The sequence below is a fragment of the Chanodichthys erythropterus genome, chromosome 23, assembly GCF_024489055.1.
Source record: "Chanodichthys erythropterus isolate Z2021 chromosome 23, ASM2448905v1, whole genome shotgun sequence".
NCBI lineage: Eukaryota > Metazoa > Chordata > Actinopteri > Cypriniformes > Xenocyprididae > Chanodichthys > Chanodichthys erythropterus.
The window spans coordinates 15,400,533-15,421,873 of NC_090243.1; the positions used below are offsets into that span (position 1 = coordinate 15,400,533).

The 21,341-nt window shown below is 36.1% G+C and overlaps 2 protein-coding genes across 2 annotated transcripts; one reads left to right on the forward strand and one right to left on the reverse strand.

The window, feature by feature from the left end:
* Positions 1-7,197: 7,197 nt before the first annotated feature.
* Positions 7,198-14,706, reverse strand: ca2 (carbonic anhydrase II). Its single transcript, XM_067377372.1, has 7 exons — positions 14,428-14,706; positions 13,476-13,673; positions 12,818-12,936; positions 12,623-12,715; positions 11,596-11,658; positions 11,330-11,485; positions 7,198-8,436 (listed from the first exon to the last, which is right to left on the reverse strand). Exons 1-7 carry the CDS (start codon positions 14,459-14,461, stop codon positions 8,317-8,319), a joined length of 783 nt encoding a protein of 260 aa, XP_067233473.1. The 5' UTR covers positions 14,462-14,706; the 3' UTR covers positions 7,198-8,316.
* A 2,217-nt stretch (positions 14,707-16,923) lies between these two features.
* On the forward strand, positions 16,924-18,942 carry rbis (ribosomal biogenesis factor). The gene is made up of 3 exons (XM_067377373.1): positions 16,924-17,281; positions 17,375-17,491; positions 17,671-18,942. Exons 1-3 carry the CDS (start codon positions 17,171-17,173, stop codon positions 17,737-17,739), a joined length of 297 nt encoding a protein of 98 aa, XP_067233474.1. The 5' UTR covers positions 16,924-17,170; the 3' UTR covers positions 17,740-18,942.
* Positions 18,943-21,341: the final 2,399 nt, after the last annotated feature.

The window sequence follows — 21,341 nt, forward strand, 5'->3', positions numbered from 1 at the left end:
GACCCGCCCCCCCCTTATTACTGTTTCTTTGTCCGACAAGCCGTGGCGCTGTCATGCCACACGCAGTGAAAAATACATTGCGGAGCAAAGAGGATACTGACAACATGTCGACAGACAAGACAGAGCAGGTTACTTATGATATTAAACAAAGTCCTAGCTTTCAAACTGTCGTTTTTTAAAAGAAATTCAAACAATAAAAACCGTTTTGTTGCTCTTTAATCTCGCGACAAATTAGTGTAGCGCCTCACCTCAAGCGGCTCATAACTGGTCATCTCTTCCTACTAGTTCATTTATAGCATCAAATAAACATGAATGAACATCAGAAGGAATGTTGTTTCAAACGCGGAAAGACATCAGTTGTACACACAGTTTTTCAAGTTTAAGTCCACCGAGGTTAATTTTCGAACTCCTGACTGCTTTGTCCACAAAATGGATTCGCCGTTCTGATTGGTTAGATCACTTGTCAATCAAACTCCTTGCGAAGGGTCAATTGGTAAAGTCATCGCGTCACTGTGGCGGCCGTTATAAGCTCCGGTTCCTATAGAAACAGTCAGAAGCGCACTTCCGAAATGAGACGCGCATTTAGGACTACGCATGCACATTAGCTTGATCCAGCCTGAATAATAAGTTTTTCGTCATGATTCGAGCGTTTAGGAACAAAATTTATGAGACAATTGTTGTCAGATTTCATTGGTGATTTCAAATATGAAATTTCATCGAAAGCTTGGCAAACAGCTTTGGAGAATTTGATGTTCCCCATTCAAAGAGATTGGAGCTGCACTTGAATGCCCGAGAGGCGTTTCAAAGATGGCCGGCGAGTGAAATGACTTGTCTTAAAGGGACTTTGGCCATATTGCACGTTGCACTTTCTCTCACAGTTATATGAGTGCACATTCTTTCTTTATATAAAGTCTTTGCTATAAGTCACTTTGCAACTACATGTCTACTAACCCTAACAATTATAGTAAGTAGAATGTCTAAAGTGCCCTATTGAAATAAAGTGTGTCCAATAATATATATTCAGACTCCTATTGTTTCATGTTTTATGCATAATCCTTGCTACTTTAGTGAGCTTTATGCTTAAACGATACTCTCAGAGAAACATGTAAATATATCTTGTTTTAAGAATGTTTAGATATATTTTTGTACAGGAAAGCATGAGTGAGATACTGATTGGGGTTTTGCACTGCACATTAATTTTTCAGTAGACCTGCTAGTTTGGCCTTCACAGTGTCCTCAGACCTTGTGGCCTAGTGTCATGTGAACCTCAGAGAGCAAATGTTCCCAAGCTCTCCACAACAGCTTTATTGAGTAATTTACAGTATAGAGAGCTATAAAAGCAGTGTATGCGCTCATACAGAAGGTCTCTAGCTCTATTAAGAGGATTTACGATAAGCATCAGAGCACACATTTACTACAGACAGCGAGATTCCATTAATTGTGACAGTGATCTATGAAACGTGTGTGTGTGTGTGTGTATATTTGCATGTACATCTTTCTGTCTTTCTTAATGTGCGATAAAACGCCTGCTCTCCATGAATTGCATTAGCATGAAAGCCTGCGGACATGGCTGTCCCTGTCTGGAACTGTGTGTGTCTGTGTGTACGCCCTTGACTGTAGGTCATGCCACACTGCTGTGTTCATGCCAGGATGCTCTTTCGGATTTACTGCACTACAGATTTGCTGTTTGTTGGCGTGTGTGTGCATGTGAGTGAGATTTATACTGTTATTCACTCTGATTTATATCACCAGACAGCGTTCTTATGTAACACATCGATTCCTGGCAGGTTGGGTCTGTCGCCTTGTCATGAAGGTGATATGTGTCATGGTGACGTCATTAGCATAATCCTGTTCCTTCAGCTCTCGCCGGGAACTTTGATGTCAATGTGCGACCTGCAGGTAAATCAATGTGTATGTAAATGAGATTAAATTATGATGTCATACTGCTTGTGAGGTGAAGAGTCAGCTGACTTGACAGCTGACAAAACAGCCCTGACTGTGCTATACATATCCTTTATGGTGGAAAAGCATGAAAGACATGGGGTGGAGGAGGGGATGGCATGTTATGTAATTAAAAATGTAATTAAGTTATTAAAAGTGCTCTAAGCGGTTCTGTATTTGAGACTTTTAGCTAATTTCAACTACTGTATATGACATTCAAATCTTCACCTTTAAAAGATGACTGTATGCCAACAAATCTACAAAATCTGCAACAAAAAAAATATGTTCAGTATTTTTGTCTTGTTTTCCATTATAAATATATAAAAATTCTTAAATCAAGTTACTTGAGAAGCAAAATTGCTTAAAGGCAGGAACACACCAAGACGATGGCCGGCCGTCGGGCAGTTTTTGTTCGTCAGCCGACTAAGTTTTCTCAGTGTGTTCCGCACCGTCGGCTGAAGATGGTCCTCATCGGCCATTTTGTCATGTTGAATTGGCGTTGGAACTCGTCAGGCCATCTGATCATTCTGATTGTCTGTTCAGCTACTGCCACCTGCTGGTACGGAAAGGCATTTCATCTTACGCAGGTGCAGAACGAATGTGCTACTTGGCTGTCGGCCAAAAAAAAAGACAATTTTACTTCTCAAGTATGTATCTTGAAGGTGCCCTAGAATCAAAAATTGAATTTACCTCGGCATAATTGAATAACAAGAGTTCAATACATGGAAATGACATACATTGAGTCTCAAACTCCATTGCTTCCTCCTTCTTATATAAATCTCATTTGTTTAAAAGACTTCCGGAAAACAGGCGAATCTCAACATAACACCGACTGTTATGTAACAGTCGGGATCATTAATATGTACGCCCCCAATATTTGCATATGCCAGCCCATGTTCAAGTCATCAGACAAGCCAGTATTAACATCTGGAGCGCGTGATTTAAAGGGGCCGCAGCATGAATCGGTGCATAGTTAATGATGCCCAAAAATAGGCAGTTAAAAAAATTAATTAAAAAAAATCTATGGGGTATTTTGAGCTGAAACTTCACAGACACATTCAGGGGACACCTTAGACTTATATTACATCTTTTGAAAAGACGTTCTATGGCACCTTTAAAATACTGTAAAGCTGGAGTCTGGTAGTTTTGCCTCATTGTCGCCATCTCTGTTTGAAACCTGCAATTGCAGTTATTTGTGGAATTATCATATTTACTTGTGTCGTGCATCGGCACGACTCCTCAGCGCGGATGAATCTGGTGTGGATACTGTACTTCAGATTCTGTATCACACACAGTTTCTGCCAATCTCATGTTAATCTTGAGTACATATAGAGTAACAATGCATTCTTCATATCTCCGAAAAGTATTTAGTTTTGTCATATTTATAAAAGATAAGATACACTAAACCGAGTCATTCCGAAAAAAAGCCGAGCTCCTGGAGGCATGTCTGCCGTCAGTGCTGTGGGCGGAGCTAAAGAGTCACGAGAGCGTGCAGCTTCCCGAAATCCCGGGAACAAACAAACATACGTGCACAACTCCGTTGCTGCCCCGGAAAAACAAACTTCATCCTCTGTTCCCTTATCGCTTTGGGAAGCTGAAAAAGGCCATCTTTCCTTTACAACCAAAAACACACTCCTTCGTTTCATTTCGGAGGCTGCGTCCTCCGGAGGTTGCATTTGAAGGCTAAATACGTCATCAAGGATGTCATATTTAAGAAAGGTAACCATAATAAAATTGACTGATATTCATTGTGCGGTGTAAAATACTATCATTTATTTCTTACATTGCAATTTAACAGTTATTTTTCTTAAATGAGACTGCCTCAATGATGTATGCAGCCTTCAAAGGGGGCAGCCCCTGAATCGGGACACTGGGACACAGCCATTGTTGAAAAATCTCTCGGCTTCCGTATCCTGAACGAATCGCGTTGATGGCCGTGCTCTTGCTCTAGGTGATGTGTGTTATCAGGGAGAAGTGCTTATACAAGGAATTCCACTCTCTTTTGTTAAATGTCCTAATTAAACTAAGGCCTAATCCTGACTCAGGCTAAGCCCTGTCTGTGAAACCGGGCCAATGTGTATTTAGTGTGTATTAGTGTTACCTGTAGATTTCAATTACTGTAACCACTCTGCAGTCCAAAGTCTTTTGCTTTTGATTACGGGTTAATCTCCAATTGTCACTGATGATTGTCATTTAGACCTATCTGGGTTGCAATCCACCATCAAAATAAGTTTAATTATTGCAGATGCTGTGAGAAAAGGCTATAAATGATCCGCCATCCTCACATGATATAGCCTACTAGCTGGGACTCCTTCTTTATGTAAACAGACGTGACGTAATGACGCAAAGACGAACGGCTGCATACTTGAATTTCCCCGCAGAAACCCACCAGTACCACCCAAATTATAAAACATTATTTCTAGGTTACTGTTGTGAATTGGGCTAAGGTAAGGAGATGGTTATGTACTTGCTCAAAAATTGATTTTGGAAGTTACAGACTGCAGCTTTAAGGACAGTACAGGCAAAAACACTGTTTTTCAGGCTCCTGTCAATTTTGAGATTTTGCGCTTTTTGGCTTTTCATAAAGTGTTTTTTCAGACTGGTGGAAAGAAAACATCCAAAATACACTTTTAAGTGTATATTTTATAGCACTTTATCTATTTGCATCTATAGATTTCAATTACAGTAAATATCTTTAAAGGCCGTTTTCTCAAAATGAGTTAGAAAAATAGGTCAGAAATCTACAGTTCAGCAGAACTTATTTACACCAAACTTTACAGTTTTATTCCTATCTATATCCATATACTGAAGGTTTTTACAGGGATTTGTTGATATATAATTTGCAGGATTTTATACAACATTTTATTCCTAAAAAAATGGTGAAAATAATTTTTTTTCTGGCTGTTGATAGTACATTCTGACTTATGGAGTGATAAAAAGAGATATCCAAAATTCCGTCTGTAAAAACCTTTTAATTTAATATGTCCAAAAAATTAAACGAGAATTTTGAACCTGACTTCATCCAACATTCAGATTTTTGTTCTAGAAATGTATGCAAAGTAGTGCATATTTAATTAGATAACGCCTCAATTGCATATTTAAACATTTCAGAAAACTTGTAATACAAAAAATGTTTGCAATTTTTAATGTAATCAATCAGCTGGGGAAGTATGGTGATATCTATTAGTTGATTTTTTTACCCTATTCACCTGGGGTGTCTCGCCTTAAGAATGTTTAGATATGTATACTGGAAAAAACAAGACAAAAATACTGAGAGAGAAAATCAGAAAATTGGCAATCATGTAAAATTATTCACAGGTTGATTGATTGGCTGAAAATATGTAGGCTGCCCCTCTGGCTGTCTTTCTATTTACAGAGCCTAGGCCGTCACACAGCCACTTGTGATTTCAAGTGACACCTAGATATCTGTCAGTAAATATATTTTATGCGTGATATTCCCGAATAAATCACTTACAGCTCCTATAAACTTAGCGATAACTCAGGCTAGCTGCTAATCATTAGCTATTCAGATAAAAAAAAAAGGTCAATGTATTACCAAACTGCTAAAAGATCAAGATTAGAGTGAAAATATCAATGGGAACCTCAGCAGTGATGTTTGTCAATGTGTGTAAATAGTATATATATTTTCAGTAACACTTTACAATAAGGTTCATTAGTTAAACATTAGTTAATGTTAACATGAACAAACCATGAGCAATACTTGTAGCAATAATTGTTACTGTATTTGCTAATCTTCGTTAACGTTAGTTAATGAAAATACAGTTGTTTGTTGTTTGTACATGTTAGTTCACAGTGCATTAACTAATTAAAGTAAATATTAATATTTAATATATTATTTAATGTATTAGTAAATTATGAAATTAATATTAACAAAGATCAATAAATGCTGTAGAAATGCAGTTTATTATTAGTTCATATGAACCTTATTGTAAAGTGTTACCATATTTTCTATCTTTACTACCATTGTAGTAAAGATTGACTTCAGAAGGAATTCTTGTATATATTTAAATTGTCACTCCCAAAATTTTATTCATTTCATTTTAAGTCCTTAGTGCCAAATACCCAAATATAGCAGTCCGACAGCACAAATTTTCAAAACTTTAGGCAAATTTAAACTCTGAGATTTGACGGGAAGATAATTAATATTCAGAAAATATTCCAAGAGAGCACAAAAGACATGAACTGAAATGAGCTGTAGAGTTTGTTTTATAGCTGAAATTGAAGTTGTTTAATAATTCATGAACTTTGCAACATCGACACTGTTGTTGAACTAAACTGAATCAACATTGAACTGAATTGAGCTGAACAATTACACCATTATCTTCTTTAGATCTGTTTTATAGCTGAAAGTGTTGTTACTTAGTTGATGAACTTTGCAATCTGTATTGTATAAGGCACTATATAGATAAATGTGCTTTGACTTGACAATTAAATTACTACACACCTGGTGTTTGTCAACAAAAAAAAAGCAAGTGGATAATTCGACTGGATACACCCCTGGCAAAGTGTGGTTTTGGACAATATCAGCATAAATCCTTATAATTTTTTTTGGTGCAAATACATTACAATAACTTGACATTATGATTGAAGACCAGCAGCAATAATTTTCATTTTGATTACATAATAATGTTAATATATATATATATATATATATATATATATATATATATATATATATATATATATATATGTCAAAGTTAGACACGCCCCTTTGCCAGCTGTGATGCTTGCTTACTGGTTTAAACTTGGCCCAGGTTTGTAAAAGATTTTTTGGGTCAGCACACCTTAATAGCTTCAACAACTGATTGCCAATTAAGTTTAGAATACAATGAACCAATCAGAACTCAATTTAGGTCAGATAGTTGCTAATGCTGGATATTTTGATGAATCGAAAATGTAAGTTTTTTCTATATATAATCAGTTTATGTAATAAAATATGTTTTTGTAGTTTGTATAGTCCCTTATCAGTGCAAAATTATCACAATTTAAAAAGGATTCATGCCAATATTGTCCAAAACCCCACTTTTCTAGGGTGTTTCCAAACTTTTGTACATATTCAATATGGACAGCAATAAAATCACTGCCTATATAGCCATTTTAATTGATGAAATCACATGTTCCCATCTAAAATATTTACCATTTACTAAAGCATTAGTAAATACAGCTGTATATGTGGCATCAGAAAAAAACATGAGACAGAGAATAAGCATAAAATATCTTTATTTAAAATAGCCTCTTGAAAATAGAGTATGGCTGAACAATATTGCTAAACATAGCCCTCGAATTCAAGTAAATTACACGTTACAGATATTTCAAACCCACTGTCTTTACAAATGTATAACATACATAAGCCCATAGTCCCAGTGCTTCAGAGGAGCTGATGGTGACCTCCATGCTTAAACTGCAAGATTTATTGATTGGCATGTTGGCTTCTATTAAGACTCACTGTGTTGCTTGACACGGCTTGTGCATCGCTGTGCAATACAGCTGAAGAGACGAATTTCACTCACAGTCCACGATTAAAGCATAGCATTTAGCAAAACAGTTTTTGAGTTATATGGGTTTCATGCAATTATTGCTACTGCTTTTAAGCTGAAATCCTGTGCATAGCAATTGCTATAAATGACATCTCTTTCAGAAACACACAAAAGAATATGCAATTACAATCATCTGAGGCACAAATACTCCAAACCAAAGCTGCTCTGATTGTACAGTATGTGCTAGATTTTGTGCGTGGTTTCCCGGCGTGTCCACATGGACATTTGGCCACGTGCGTTCATTTGCAATGGGGATTTTCTAGATCTTGCAGTGAAGTGCACTGGGTTTCATTAAGCTCCGGCACTGCTGAGACAGCCAGAGATTACAGCCTGGCAGGGAAGGACAGCAGCAGCCGGCACAGATGGCTTGTGTTCGGGTATCGGCTGTACCCCTGCGTTTTAATCTGGCCTATTCTCAGACCGATACAAATATACTTAAATACCCCGTTTCTGCATTAAATATCCCATGTATATATTACTTCTCTTGTTTTGTTTGTCTTTGCATCACATATGTATATCAGAGCATCATACAAAGTTGGCACACGTTCTAAATCTAGATAATTCAAGCATTTGCACTAAGAGAATGAACCAGAGAGAATGAAGCAGAAAGAAAGAGAGAGGGACAGTACAAACGCACGTTTCCCTGCCTAGCCGCTTTACTCTCCAAACAGCACATCTGTTCTGCTGAACAGCTGGCAGGTTGCCCAGCATCACTGCATGGAGGGTGAAGGTGCTTTGAGGCCCTTGGCCCGGGGCCCCGCGTTTGCATATCCCACTAAGGAAGGGAGGGAAGGGGTGGCGGGGTCCGGGGGATTCTTCACTTGAAAGATGCACAGACCTTACGACCTTTAAGAGGCTGAGGGGGGCGGTAGTTATCCACCATGCAGCAGGCCTCCTCTTCCTCTGCCGTAAAAAGCAGAGATCGGAATATTTTCATCTGTACAGAAAGAGAAAGAATGAAAAACCTGTGAGTTTTCAGCATCTGTTACTATTTATGTATTGGTGGAATGCTTATAGTTGAAAAATAACTGTCCTAATTGTCATTTTGAAGAGAATTTCATGTTTGGTTAATTTTATATTCTTAGAGTCAATAATTTAACAGGCTGCTTGGAAATGAGGCATGATGACCTGAGGTTATGTGCACATTACCAGCCTTGAACCAAAGTCGTGATGTAAACATTCGACAGGGTCGTGTTAATTTTCACAAACGTGCTAGATGTCACAGAGGTTGAATGGAGAAGAAAATACAACTGACTATGACTAGACGGTTTTGTACATTTGTTTACAGTTGTCTTAGATGAGGGCAAATGTCTAGCCGGTTTTAAAAGTGGAAAGTCTAAAGAATAAAAACTCGATACATATCACGATATGATTACTTATTGTGATTACTACAAGACTGTTGACTAAAATGCTAAATTTGGTACTTGGTGCCGGTAACCCAGTGTACAGGACAATGTTGACACCAGAATAAAAATATTCATGATTCTGAAGCTGAAAATGCATAATTATTTTAGGCGAATATGCTTGCATTCTGTCACTGACTAGAAATTTTATACTGCTAACATAATGCATTTGGCATTATCAGGACCTACAAATATTCCCCCGTTGCATTATTATACATTATATTCAACATTACATATAGTACTGACCAGGGCTTGACATTAACTTTTTTGCTCACCAGCCAATGTGGCTAGTGGTTTTCCAAAGTTACTAGCCACTCAGCATTTTCACTGGCCACAATTTTGCTGTTGGGAAATTACATTTTATATGATTAAATTTTACTCTGGCATTCTTAAATTACTTGATTTTGTGTAATTTTACTTGATTTGCAAGATTTAAAACCCTTTCAAACTTACAAATGCAGATTGACCACCCAAATTAAGACTATACATGAGGTATACAGTTATTTTTGTTAGGCTATATAAAAAGAACAAAGAAGCAAATTACAAATAGTAATTAAAAAAAAAAATCAGATACATATGTTTATTTAGCAAACATGTATTTAACATTTTTTGATGTTTGATTAACATTAATGACAGAGGGGTATTTATTTGGGGGCTGCTGAATGCATGGACGTCATATACTGACACATATCCAGTTTTTACCCACCTGTTTACGTCCACTTAGCCGTAAGCCATAGCCGACTGTATTCACGCGAGATACTCCACACGATGCATTTTGACATCTGTGTGTGCGTGTATTCAGACGCAAGGAGAACTGATCGCGCACGCGAGCGCTTCTGTTGTGTCATTTAGCGCGATTCCGCCTATCCCACCTTCATAACCGCAAGTTGATCGATAAAGAATTGTGACTGAATTGTAATTTTGTGATACAACGAGCTTGGCTACTTTTCATTTGGCTGTAAACTGAAATTATATTCAACCCGCCAAAGTGGCTAGTGGGAGTGGCTGTCTTACCCGCCACAGCTGAAATCTACCCGCATTTGGCGGGTTGGCGGGTGTTAATGTCAAGCCCTGGTACTGACACTAATTTGACATATTTCTCATACAGTAATTTTCATTTTGGGTGAACGACACACAGATTGTCACTATAAACGATACATATTGCATTTTTGCATTGTGATATATTGTGGCATGTTACATCCCTACTAAAAACAAATAATAATGTCAATCATAATTGGATGGTTTCATGTTGGACTGCTTACATTTGGGTTGTTCACGTGATTTTTTAAGTATCCAAAGTTCCGTCATGGAACTCTAGATGGCACAGACAGGTCCTTTAACTCAACCTGCTCGTAATCACTGCGTTATCTATAGGGCACAGCTGATTGGTTCCTGCTGTATCAGTAGCCAATGAGCTTGCATGCTTAACCTTCAAATACTTGTGTAGCATTTGCCTTACGTGCTTTCAGAAACCCTCCACCTTCCCCAGCTCCACCTGTATAGAGCTGCTATGGGTTATTCATGTTATTGTACAGCAGCAGCATGTATTATTTGCTCACAGCAGCATGTCGTGTGTGTATTGGCAGTAGCAAGTCCTTTACTTGCTCTGCAGTAGCAATAACCAGAAGGCAGCAGCAATAACAGCAGCATCAGCGTGGCAGATTTATTCCGCCTAAGACCAAACATATCAACATCGTCATACCCATTACCATGCCAAATGCTCAGAGAGTTGTCATGACAGACATATAATTAATTTCAAACAATATATAAATATAAATTACATAAATATACAGTTTTTATATTGATAAATTTAAACTGGTTCATAGTAATTGAGAAATAACAATTTACATTTTTACATTTTTTTTTAATTTATAGGACTTTATATTTTATAGGATTTTATTTCTTTTATGCTCATCAAGGTTGCATTTATTTGACTAAAAATACAGTAAACAACTTTAAATTTAAATGTAATATTATTAATTTAAAATAATGCAGCATTTTCAGCATCATTACTCTAGTCTTCAGTGTCACATGATCCTTCAGAAATCAATCTAATATCGTGATCTGCTGCTCAAGGAACATTTATTATTAGTATTATCAATGTTGTGCTGCTTAGTATTTTTGTGAAAACCGCGAAACAAACCCTACTCGAATTGAACTATAGTTTTCTTAAAGAGGTTATGTAAATTTGTGTTTCATAGATGTAATGTGTGATTTTAATCTTGTTCAAATCAACAAGCTTGTGTTTTTGCACACAATATTGGTTAACTGTTTCTGTTAATAATGTTCTGGTAATAGTCTTTGCTCTGTAATAGAGATGCACCTCCAGATCCCTACTATGCGAGATGCCACACTTCAGTACCAATCATGTGGTTTTTAAACTCCACCTCCATGCTTGTATTACTGGTATAAATAGTGTCACAGTACCTGTGCAGAGCTAACGCTGATTGTTTTCTTGCAGACAATCCATGTGACGCTCTCGTACAGAGGGGGTGTGGTCAGAGACCCCGGGTACGTCCAGTAATCCAGAGATTCCGGGAGCAGGTCGGCTGGGTCAAAGTTTGTGAATGAGGTCTGCTTTCCCTGCAAGATAATAACATACACAAAAGGGACCTTGAATAAAGCAGAATCGATTTCAGTCTTTAGCAAGATGTAAAAATGAAAACAAAATGTAATTGAATTGGTAGACATGCCTTGGACTTGATAGCATCCATAGCATCCAGAACCTTCTGAAGCTTAGGATTGTCTGCACCGATCTGATGGGAAAAACAACAACAAAAATTTTTAATCCTTACGGTATTTTTTTCTTTATCCTAAACTAAGATTTTGTGGCAACTAGGGCATAATATTTATTTATTTATTTTTTATTTTATTTTATTGAAAGAAGTCTTTTATGCTCATCATTATTTGTTTAAAATACAGTAAACAGTAATATTGAGAAAAAATATTAATTTAAATTTAGATTAAACATATTAATTTAAAATAACTGTATTCTATTTTAAATATATTTAGATTAATTTAATTATAAATTATAATTTATTCCTATGAATTTTCCAGTCTTCAGTGTCACATGATCCTTCAGAAATCATTCTAATATGCTGATTTGCTGCTCAAAAAACATTTATTATTATTATCAGTGTTGGAAACAGTTGTGCTCCTTAATATTTTCATGAAAATTATAATTTTTTCAGGATAATTTTCATTCAGGATCAGATGAATAGAAAGTTTAAAAAACAGAAACAGAAAAAAATAAATGAAACTAAAAATGTGTGGGAAGAATTTGACTAAGGCACAATATTTGTATGTAACCCCTTAACTGTCACTCAAATCTTGAATACTTTTGAGCACAGACTTTGGTCTCATTATAAAGCAGAATCTTTTAGATTATTATAGTTATTACAGTTTTAGTTTAAGAAAAAAAATGATTTCATGTAATTTATATAAAATATATATTTTACAAAACTCAAAAAAAAAAAATTCAAAGCCAAAATCTAATCAAATTTTAGGTTGATATCCCAAAAATTGAGCTTTTAGTAAGACTTTGTTTGGGCGCAGTACCAAACTTTTCCACTAGACACCATCCACTGGTGACCACATAAGGACTCTTCCATTTCCATATATCCTATCATGGTTTGAATGACCTGAACCATTTGTTTCCATAATGTTTATACAATTTAAAAGTGAATTCACCCTCTGTTTGCTGATAAAATGGTTACACACCTCCAGAAAAACTCCAACCACAGCAAGGCCATCAGACTTATCAGCTGCTTCCGCAAAGCTGGGATATTTTGTGTTCCAGTGGACCAGATGGAGCTAAAGATGAAATTATTAAGAACATTAATGTTTAATTATATAATTAAAAAAAATCTCACATTTCCATGAACGCATTTGCCCAGTATGCTCAGGGATTCATACCTCGGCTGGGTAACATTTCCCATCGACTGTGTGCTCGGAGCCTTTGTCGTCACTAGCTCCCCAGTGGAAGTGGAACTGTTTAAGTCTATATTTGCCTGAGATCGGCCCTTCTGTCAGTGCTAGAGCAGACAAACACAGTCATATATGTAATGTTACATAATGTATAGCTTACAACATGGTTAAACTTGATACACAGGTTCCACCTTAAAACAAGCCATTCACTGCTTACAGTTCATATGTGTACATAAGTGTGATTTCCTCCAACTCACTAGAGAGTGAGATATAGCAGAGAGGTCAGGGAGGTGTTGAGCTGATATTTTCACATTCATTACTTTTAGGCTTTACACCTCCATAGACATGCAATAAAATAAACTATAACCCATAAATAAGCATAACCTATAAAACTATCTATTTCAAGATGAAACACTACATGTTGTAAATTAATGTTTAACTACGTAGGAGCAAAAGCCAACTTTCAAAATGCTTAACAGAATTCAATAGTTTGCAACAATAATCAGTACATTAGTGTCAGACACAACCTCATTATTATATAACTTTTCCTTCTAAATATTATCTAGGTTAACACTGCAGTCGTTTCAGGAACACTCTCACTATAAGCTAATGATTAATAATAGGCTGGAAATTAGAGGTCACAAACTTGAGCTGTCGTTATCATCGGCGAAGGTCACTTGGAAAGAGTGTCCATTATTCAGGATGTCCAGGGAAGTGGAGGGGTCGTACTGCAGTTTAAGCGGCTTCAGTTCATCATCAAAGGACGCTCCATCGGTTTGAATGTCTATCGGAGACTGGCGAGGTCCATTAGCAATCGGGAAGTTTTCACACCATTTCTGAGGTCCTGCAGTGGAAGGAGACACGGAGGTTAAACAGTGCTATTATAGTATGCATCTGGGACAAAAATACATTTGCAGTACATGCAATTCTATTCAAAAAACAATTATACATTAATTATATGATTCACTTGCTGTTTAAATCACAACAGTTGCTGAATATCCTTACATCTTTGCCGTTGAGGGAATAAAAAAGCCTGGTAACACTTTATTTCACAGTGTCATTGTTACACATGTTACATGTAGTTAATGTAGTAATAACAATAAATTATGCATAATTACTTGCAATTAATCCTAAACCAAACCCTCATCCTAACCCTATAGAAAATACATGTAGTTAATTATTATTACTGTATTTAAATGTATAATTACACTGAAAAATAATGTGTAACCAAAAGCTTTTAATTATATGCTTTTGAAAAACATGTTTAAGGGCAAAAATGTGCATTTGAATTGCAGTTTTCAAAGAATGAGCTGCATTCAAATCTGCATTTATGTTTAGAAAAAACATCTAGGTCTATTTTGATACAAAAACACAGATTTATATGCATTATATAGTAGCCTATAGGTGAAATCTGTACATTTTGTATTTGTCACATATGCTGACTCTGCAGTAGACACAAGGTGAACATGTCCTGCAAGGAGGGCAAATGCAGTCAGTGAGGCAAGAGGAGATCATTAAATTACATGTTAAATTTACATAGCCTATGAAATCACATATGAATATGAAAAATCGCAATCACGTGTGAGGTCTTAGCCTACCATTATGGTCTGCGTATCCCCATCCGTGAGACATTATGACAGCTGCGCCGCGGTCCTCTCAAGTGTCTTCAAGTGTGCTGAAGCAGTCAGTGTCCTCAGATAGATGAGCTGTAGGTTTATATAGCGCCTTTCTGGACGCTGTTTGTTCACATGACCGAATATTAAGTGTGATCAGCAGGAGGAGCTACGCGAGAGATCGATATTGCGCGCTCTCTCCATCGCGCGCGCTCTCTCTCTCTCTTGGAATGCGCGATCGCATCCGAGTCCTTCTGCTTTGATCTAATGATACATCGAAACACATTCTTAACATTTTGTGATTGCGTAATCAGATACTTGTGGCGCGCCAGGTTCTGATGACGTAGAGTGACAGTGTGACATAGTAAGTGCAGTAATGATTCATCACCCTATCGAATCTGCCAGCAGAATGAATGAATGGTGCTTTACGCAACACCCTGCTACTTTAGCTAATATTTGACGCTTTGCAAACAAAGACCTGAACAGATATATGAACAATTATATTTAAATGTGCTAGAGTGTACTATTAACGTGTGTATTAACATAAAGTATTTAGGCTATAGTGTAGTGTAGGCGATATCACCAATGTAACACAAACACCAACAGATATAGCCAGTAATTTGTGTATTATTATAGGTTTTGCAATGAAATAAAGTAACATTTTCAAATTTTAGTTTCTAATTAATGTGTAGATTTTAATATTAGGCTATTGTTATGATTGCAGGATTTAAATAATAGTGAAAATAGCTTGCAATGTCTGTAAATAATGAAACCAATGTTGTTTTAGTCGAGATATTTTTAAATAGCATGTAGCCAATATACTATTTGTAGATGCATATGCATATAAAGTTATTAATGTTTTGGATTTGTTTGCCATCTTGTGGTCGAGAGTGGAAACTACTCTCAGCCATGAAATGTCTAATTTGAACAAAAAAGTAAATAATGCACAAATGTAGCCTGTTAGATTGAGGTGTAATAAAAAACTGTAAGTAAATATACAGTAGACCAAATATTTGCTTATGATTTTTATAGCCTAGCCTACATATGTGCACATTTTCACAACTTTCATTGTAGGTAGACTAAATAAATGAACAATAAATGCATATTACTTTTAGATATTTTAGATTTTTTTAATATTGTGTCTGTCTGAATCTGAATCATTCCCTCTGACCTTTTTCAGTGTATTTTATCTATTGGGTCACCATAATATATAAAAGCTTTTTGTATTAACTGAAACGTCTCCTTTAATAATGTTTTAAAACATGACATACATTTTATCTTCATATTAGAAAGTTTTTTTTTTTTTAGTGGACATCACCTATTTTGTCAAGTCCCTCAAGGCCTTCTATGAAAGTGTACTTGGGCTAGGAATAATAAAATGAGAAAAAAAGTCCATTCATTTTGCCATTCCCATAAATATCCATCTGTGCTTTTTTGTTGGTAATGTTTTTTTTTCTATAGTAAATTCATGATTATTCATTAAAATCACATTATTTAGTTCCAAACCTCAGTAACCCCTCAACCCTGTTACGCAAAACCGCTATAAAAATAATGAACTGATACTTATGTGCCATCATTAATAGGAAGTGACATCATAGAAGTCTTCTTCCACCTTCTTTAATAATTATAACTAAATTATGTTGTGATAGCTTAATGACTCAACACTGTTACAGCGATTAAAGACAGAAAACTATTACTTGTGAAAATTATCTTTGTTATTTCAACATTATTCATGGTTTCTTAATATCATGCATGCCATGCACTCTCCATTTATTGACTAGATTTAGAGCAGTGGCCAATTTGGCCAAAAAAAAAATCACAACCCCGTCACAGTCAACCCCATTACACCTACATTTTAAGTTAAGTTTATGAAAATGTCATTTAAAGTTAGTTGAATTCTGTCTGAAATGTTCAGAGCAATCATAAGAATATGATTTTAGTTCAAATTCTGTAGCCTTTAATAAAAATGATGAGGTTGCTGTCACAAAAAGTGCCCATTTCAGGCTTTAGCATAGCAAAAGTGTGAGATTTTATGTAACTTTAATATTTGCAATTACTGAATTAGTGTGAGGGACATCTGATTAATAGGAAAATGCTGATTTGATCACAAATACATTTTATAATAATATTCAGAGAGCTCCCATAGTGTCCATAACTTAAAATAATGACCAATAATAATAGGGATTTGATGCCTGAGATGGAAAAATATGTTTTCTGGAAGTTAAATATGTCATTAATGTTGTGGGTTCAGAAAAGTAAGATATTTTGGTAAAAAAATCTAAAAATGTGTACCGGTTTCGTGGAATGACTCATCTACCATACAACTTCTTTGCAATCGTATGAACAAACACACTAACAAACAAAAGTATGAGTGTGAATTCACGAATGCAGATTTTACTGAATGGTCAAGTAAAGAGCAATTTTGCAATACTTTTGATCTCAATCAGTACTCTCCACATCACTAGATGGCGCTAATGAACATTTACAATGACGGAAAAGTCACAGTACGCACGTGGATGTTGATAGTTGGAACTGCGTATTCTTATTTAAGGAAAAGAGGCGACGTTTTTGTATGTAGTTGAATTTGTCTCGTTTGACACGTTTATTTTGTATTCGAGTGTCAAATACAAATCTAGCCATATATTGGTAACTTATCCGTCTGCTGACCATATTTGGACCTCTCATTTAACTGGGATTTAGTTTTCATCAGGAAGTCTACAGGCTAAACATGGGCAAAAATAAACAGAGAGGCAAAAAACAGCAGAATGTATTTCAGGTTGCGAGCAAACAGTCAAAACCCAAGACCAAAGCGAAACCTGTCAAGACCTCGCTGAAACATGTAAGTTCATGCTTTGTTTACATTAACAATGTGTCTTTAGGACCGAACAGTTTTGAGATTTTTGCTATGAATATGTTGATATTCTTCCCTCAGATAAACACTTTGAGAAATGAAAAAGTGGAGAACTTAAATCAGATGTTCACAGAAGTACAGCGAGATGTAAAAAGTATATCAAAATCCACATCTAATGAACCCAAAAAAGGACAGAAGGTGAGACTTTTTTTGTTTTTCAACTTTAAAATTGGTATATATGAACTTTTTGCAAAACATGCATAAAGTATTATAGTGTTTCTAAATGCCACTTGCATGTTTTATCTAATTTAATGCCTATGTGTCCAAGTATACTTTGTGTAAATTATAAGATCTCATGTAAACGGTATATATTTTAGGTGGTCAGAGAAGCTCCACGGGAAGCTGTCAATGTGGATGGTGCTGCTCAGCTTTTCTCTCAACTCTAGAAGGACATTTTAACGTACAGAAAATGGACTCTGGACTAATCACAGAAACTTTATACCATATACCATACAATAAGGGCAAAAACAGTCCCTCAGTTTTTTTTCCTCTTGCCTTTGGAGGGCTGTTTTGCAAATGCACTCTGTGAACAGCCAAGCTTAATGATATATATATATATATATAAGCAAGTTTTCATAGTGCAATACATTTTTAGTTTTGAATTTTGCTGAAGCTTAAAGAACAAAGTCATTAAAGACTGAATTCAATCAGAGCTGTTTTGCTGTTCTGTTTGGTTTCTTCTGTTGTATTGAGTCAGCCGTAACAGGCCTTATATATTTTTCGGATCAATGTTTGAACTTGTGACCCACTTGATGGATGGCCACTCGAGTTGCTGACATTGAGACCATTAGCTGGTGTTTAATTTGTATTAGAGGTGGGGCTGAAGAAGTTTTTTTTTATTGTTGTTTGTAGTTCTCAGCACTAAAACAGCACTTGGGAACTTGATTGTAGAGTTGTAAAAAGTACCAAGTCGGTACTGAAATTTTAAAAATGTGATGCTTTGAGCACTATTGAGTGGATTTGTAGACACCTCTGATTGGCCATTGTGTTCACGCGCTCATTAGATATGTCTGTGATTGGCTTCAATGATCAACTTTTCAAACACGTTGTAAATAGTCATCAATGAAACTCTTCATCGAGCACTTGCAGATACACGGGAGCGTTTGAAAGCAGGCATCTATCGCAGACCGGTCTGCTGATAGACGCCTGCTTTCAAATTCAAAACACTTCTGTGTGATTTCAAACACTCTAGTGCGTTGATCATTGTAGCCAATCGCAGACATATCTGATGAGCGCGTGAACACAATGGCCAATCAGAGGTGTTTACGAATCCACTCAACAGTGCTCAAAGCGTCACATTTTTAAAACTTCAGTAACAGACTTGATATCGAAGTCGGCACTTTTGACAACACTATCAGATAGTTCAGCAACAAATGAAAATTCTGGCATTTTTCCTTTTTCTTCATGATGTTCCAAACCCATGTTATCCATCACACACAAAAGGAGCAGTTTTGCAGGTGCTGTTTTACATGAAATTGAAGTGAATTAATTTTTCCTTAAATTCCTGTAGCCTGTGCAAAATTTTTCATTTAGGCCTATTGTGTTGGCTTATGATCACAGAAAAAAAAAAAAAAAAAAAAAAGATTAAACTAATGAATGAGACATTTGTGTATGTGAATTAAATGTACAGTACCATTCTATGGTTTGGGGTCAAAAAGATTTTCAGTAAGAAGCGACAGAATGTTACAAAAGATTTCTGTTCTTTTGAACATTCTATTCATCAAAGAATTCTGAAAAAACACGTATCGCGGTTTCCGCAAAAATATGAAGCAGCACAACTGTTTTCAACATTGATAATCAGAAATGTTTCTTGAGCAACCAAATCAGCATATTAGAATGATGTCTGAAGGATCATGTGACACTGAAGACTGGGATAATGATGCTAAAAATTCAGCTTTGATGACAGGAATAAATTGCAATTTAATAATGATATTTTACAATATTGCACTTCTTACTGTATTTTTGATCCAATAAATGCAGCCTTGGTGAGCATAAAATACTTCTTTCAAAAATATTTTTTTTAAAAAAAGCTTATTGACCCCAAAGATTTGAACAGTGGTGTGTTTTATTTTAAGTTTTTATGTGTGTGAGAGAGACTCATGTGATTATACCTTCATGTGGTGTGATAAGACCGCTCAAGACCACTAGAGGGCACACATTTATTATAATAGCGCTACATTAACAGCAGGACTGCAGGTCACCTGACAGATGCTTAGCTTTCTCCCGTTCACTTAAATATATATAATAATATATAAATATAAATAAATATATAAATATAACTCAATTATGTAAGGACTATATGATTATTTCTTAATAAGCAGGCATTTGAATGTGGAAGTGTTTTGAACTAAAATGTGCATCTCTAGCTGACATTATGAAGCACGCGGTGTTCAAGAGACACAAACATGCTTATAATAGCTATTATCTGTCCATTTACTGCTGTATGGTGAGTTCCCTCCTGACAATATCTAGTTTTAATTAGAACATTTGGGTGTTGAAATTGATAAAAAGTTATGACATTGATTTTTTTTTTTTTTTTGCCATTAAAGTGCCAGGATCTATATTTTGTGCTTGGCTTTTTGGAAAACTCTTGTTTTTTGAACAGCTGGAGGTCTTTCATAAGGCGGCAAAAAGCATAAATATATAATTCAGCTGGTAAATCAGCAGCATCTCTACGCTACATGATGTTCATGTCGGTTCTGCAGAAAAACAGATGCTTGCTTTCTAAGCACAATAACAAACAGTTGTTGAGCACTAGGTGTCCAAATCTTCCTCAGACAGCTCCGAGGGTCAGGAGAGGATTTAGGTGTGTGTGAGGTGGTGAAAACCCACACATAAGCATTTTCTCTACAGCTGTCAAGCATTCTTCTGATCTCCCTGATGTTTCTTTGCAGTGAGACTCTGAGCTCTGCACAACATAAAACTCGAGTCTAACACTCTCTCCACAGAACTAATGTTCTAAGCGATGCCACCTTAGACTGTTATTTGGCTCTGTCTCGCGTTCATTTGTCACAAACCCACAGATGATATCATTTCTCCTTCCAGTCGCCTGTTTATGTGGGAAAGGGTTTTTTTCTGCTCAAGTAAATGGATCTTTACAACAGACTTTCCTAACCGAAGGGAGCTGTCAGCAATTTGGCACTGCATTAGTGTGGTGAAGCTCGGTATTATCAGGGTCTCTCTGGTAATTTCAGCATTACTGATACTGTCTGATGGAAAGCACTTAGAATTCCACACACACTGCTGCTGTTGCCGTCTGCAAAACCTCCTAGAGTTCTTCAAAACAGGTCAGATCAGCCGCAAACAGTGAGGTTGAGCTGGTATTGACGCCGTCCCCTAGAAACCAGAGCTGGATAAATTGTCAATCAATGTTAATTCCTTTGCAGTGCCCTGCATTGGCAATGATATGTTCTTTTCTGGTGTACCAGAATAAATGCTTGTATTTATCTCGGTTCAGTTGTGATCCAGCTGCTTAGATACATGTAAGATACAGCGATTACCTTGGGACTTTCATAATGTATTTAAACATTGAACTACTTTATCTTGAGCGTTTTTAGCCCCTTAAAAGAATGGCCTTCAGCATGATACCTATTGGCGTGGGCATATCACAGTTTTAATTAAAAGTAAAAATGCATTCTCTGAATGGTGTATGAGTTACTCTTTCAAAAACCACAAACTGACATAAAAATCAAAGAGTCAAACTGCCCAACTAACACGATGAAACACCGATCACCATAATGGTGATTAAACATTTTCAAGATCACCTCAACATCTAAACCTAATTCTCAAAAAGAATTGTAGATGAATGACAGAAATAAAGTCAGTCTGGTTAGTAATAAGAGAGAGTTGATTTCATCTAAGGCAGTGGCTGGAAGTCAGTTGTAGCTCTGGCGTTTCTCTTTCCTTATTATCATCAAGTGTCTTCAATAATCAAACAATTTAATCACTTCAAGGACTAGTTCACTTTCAAATGAAAATTACCCTAAGC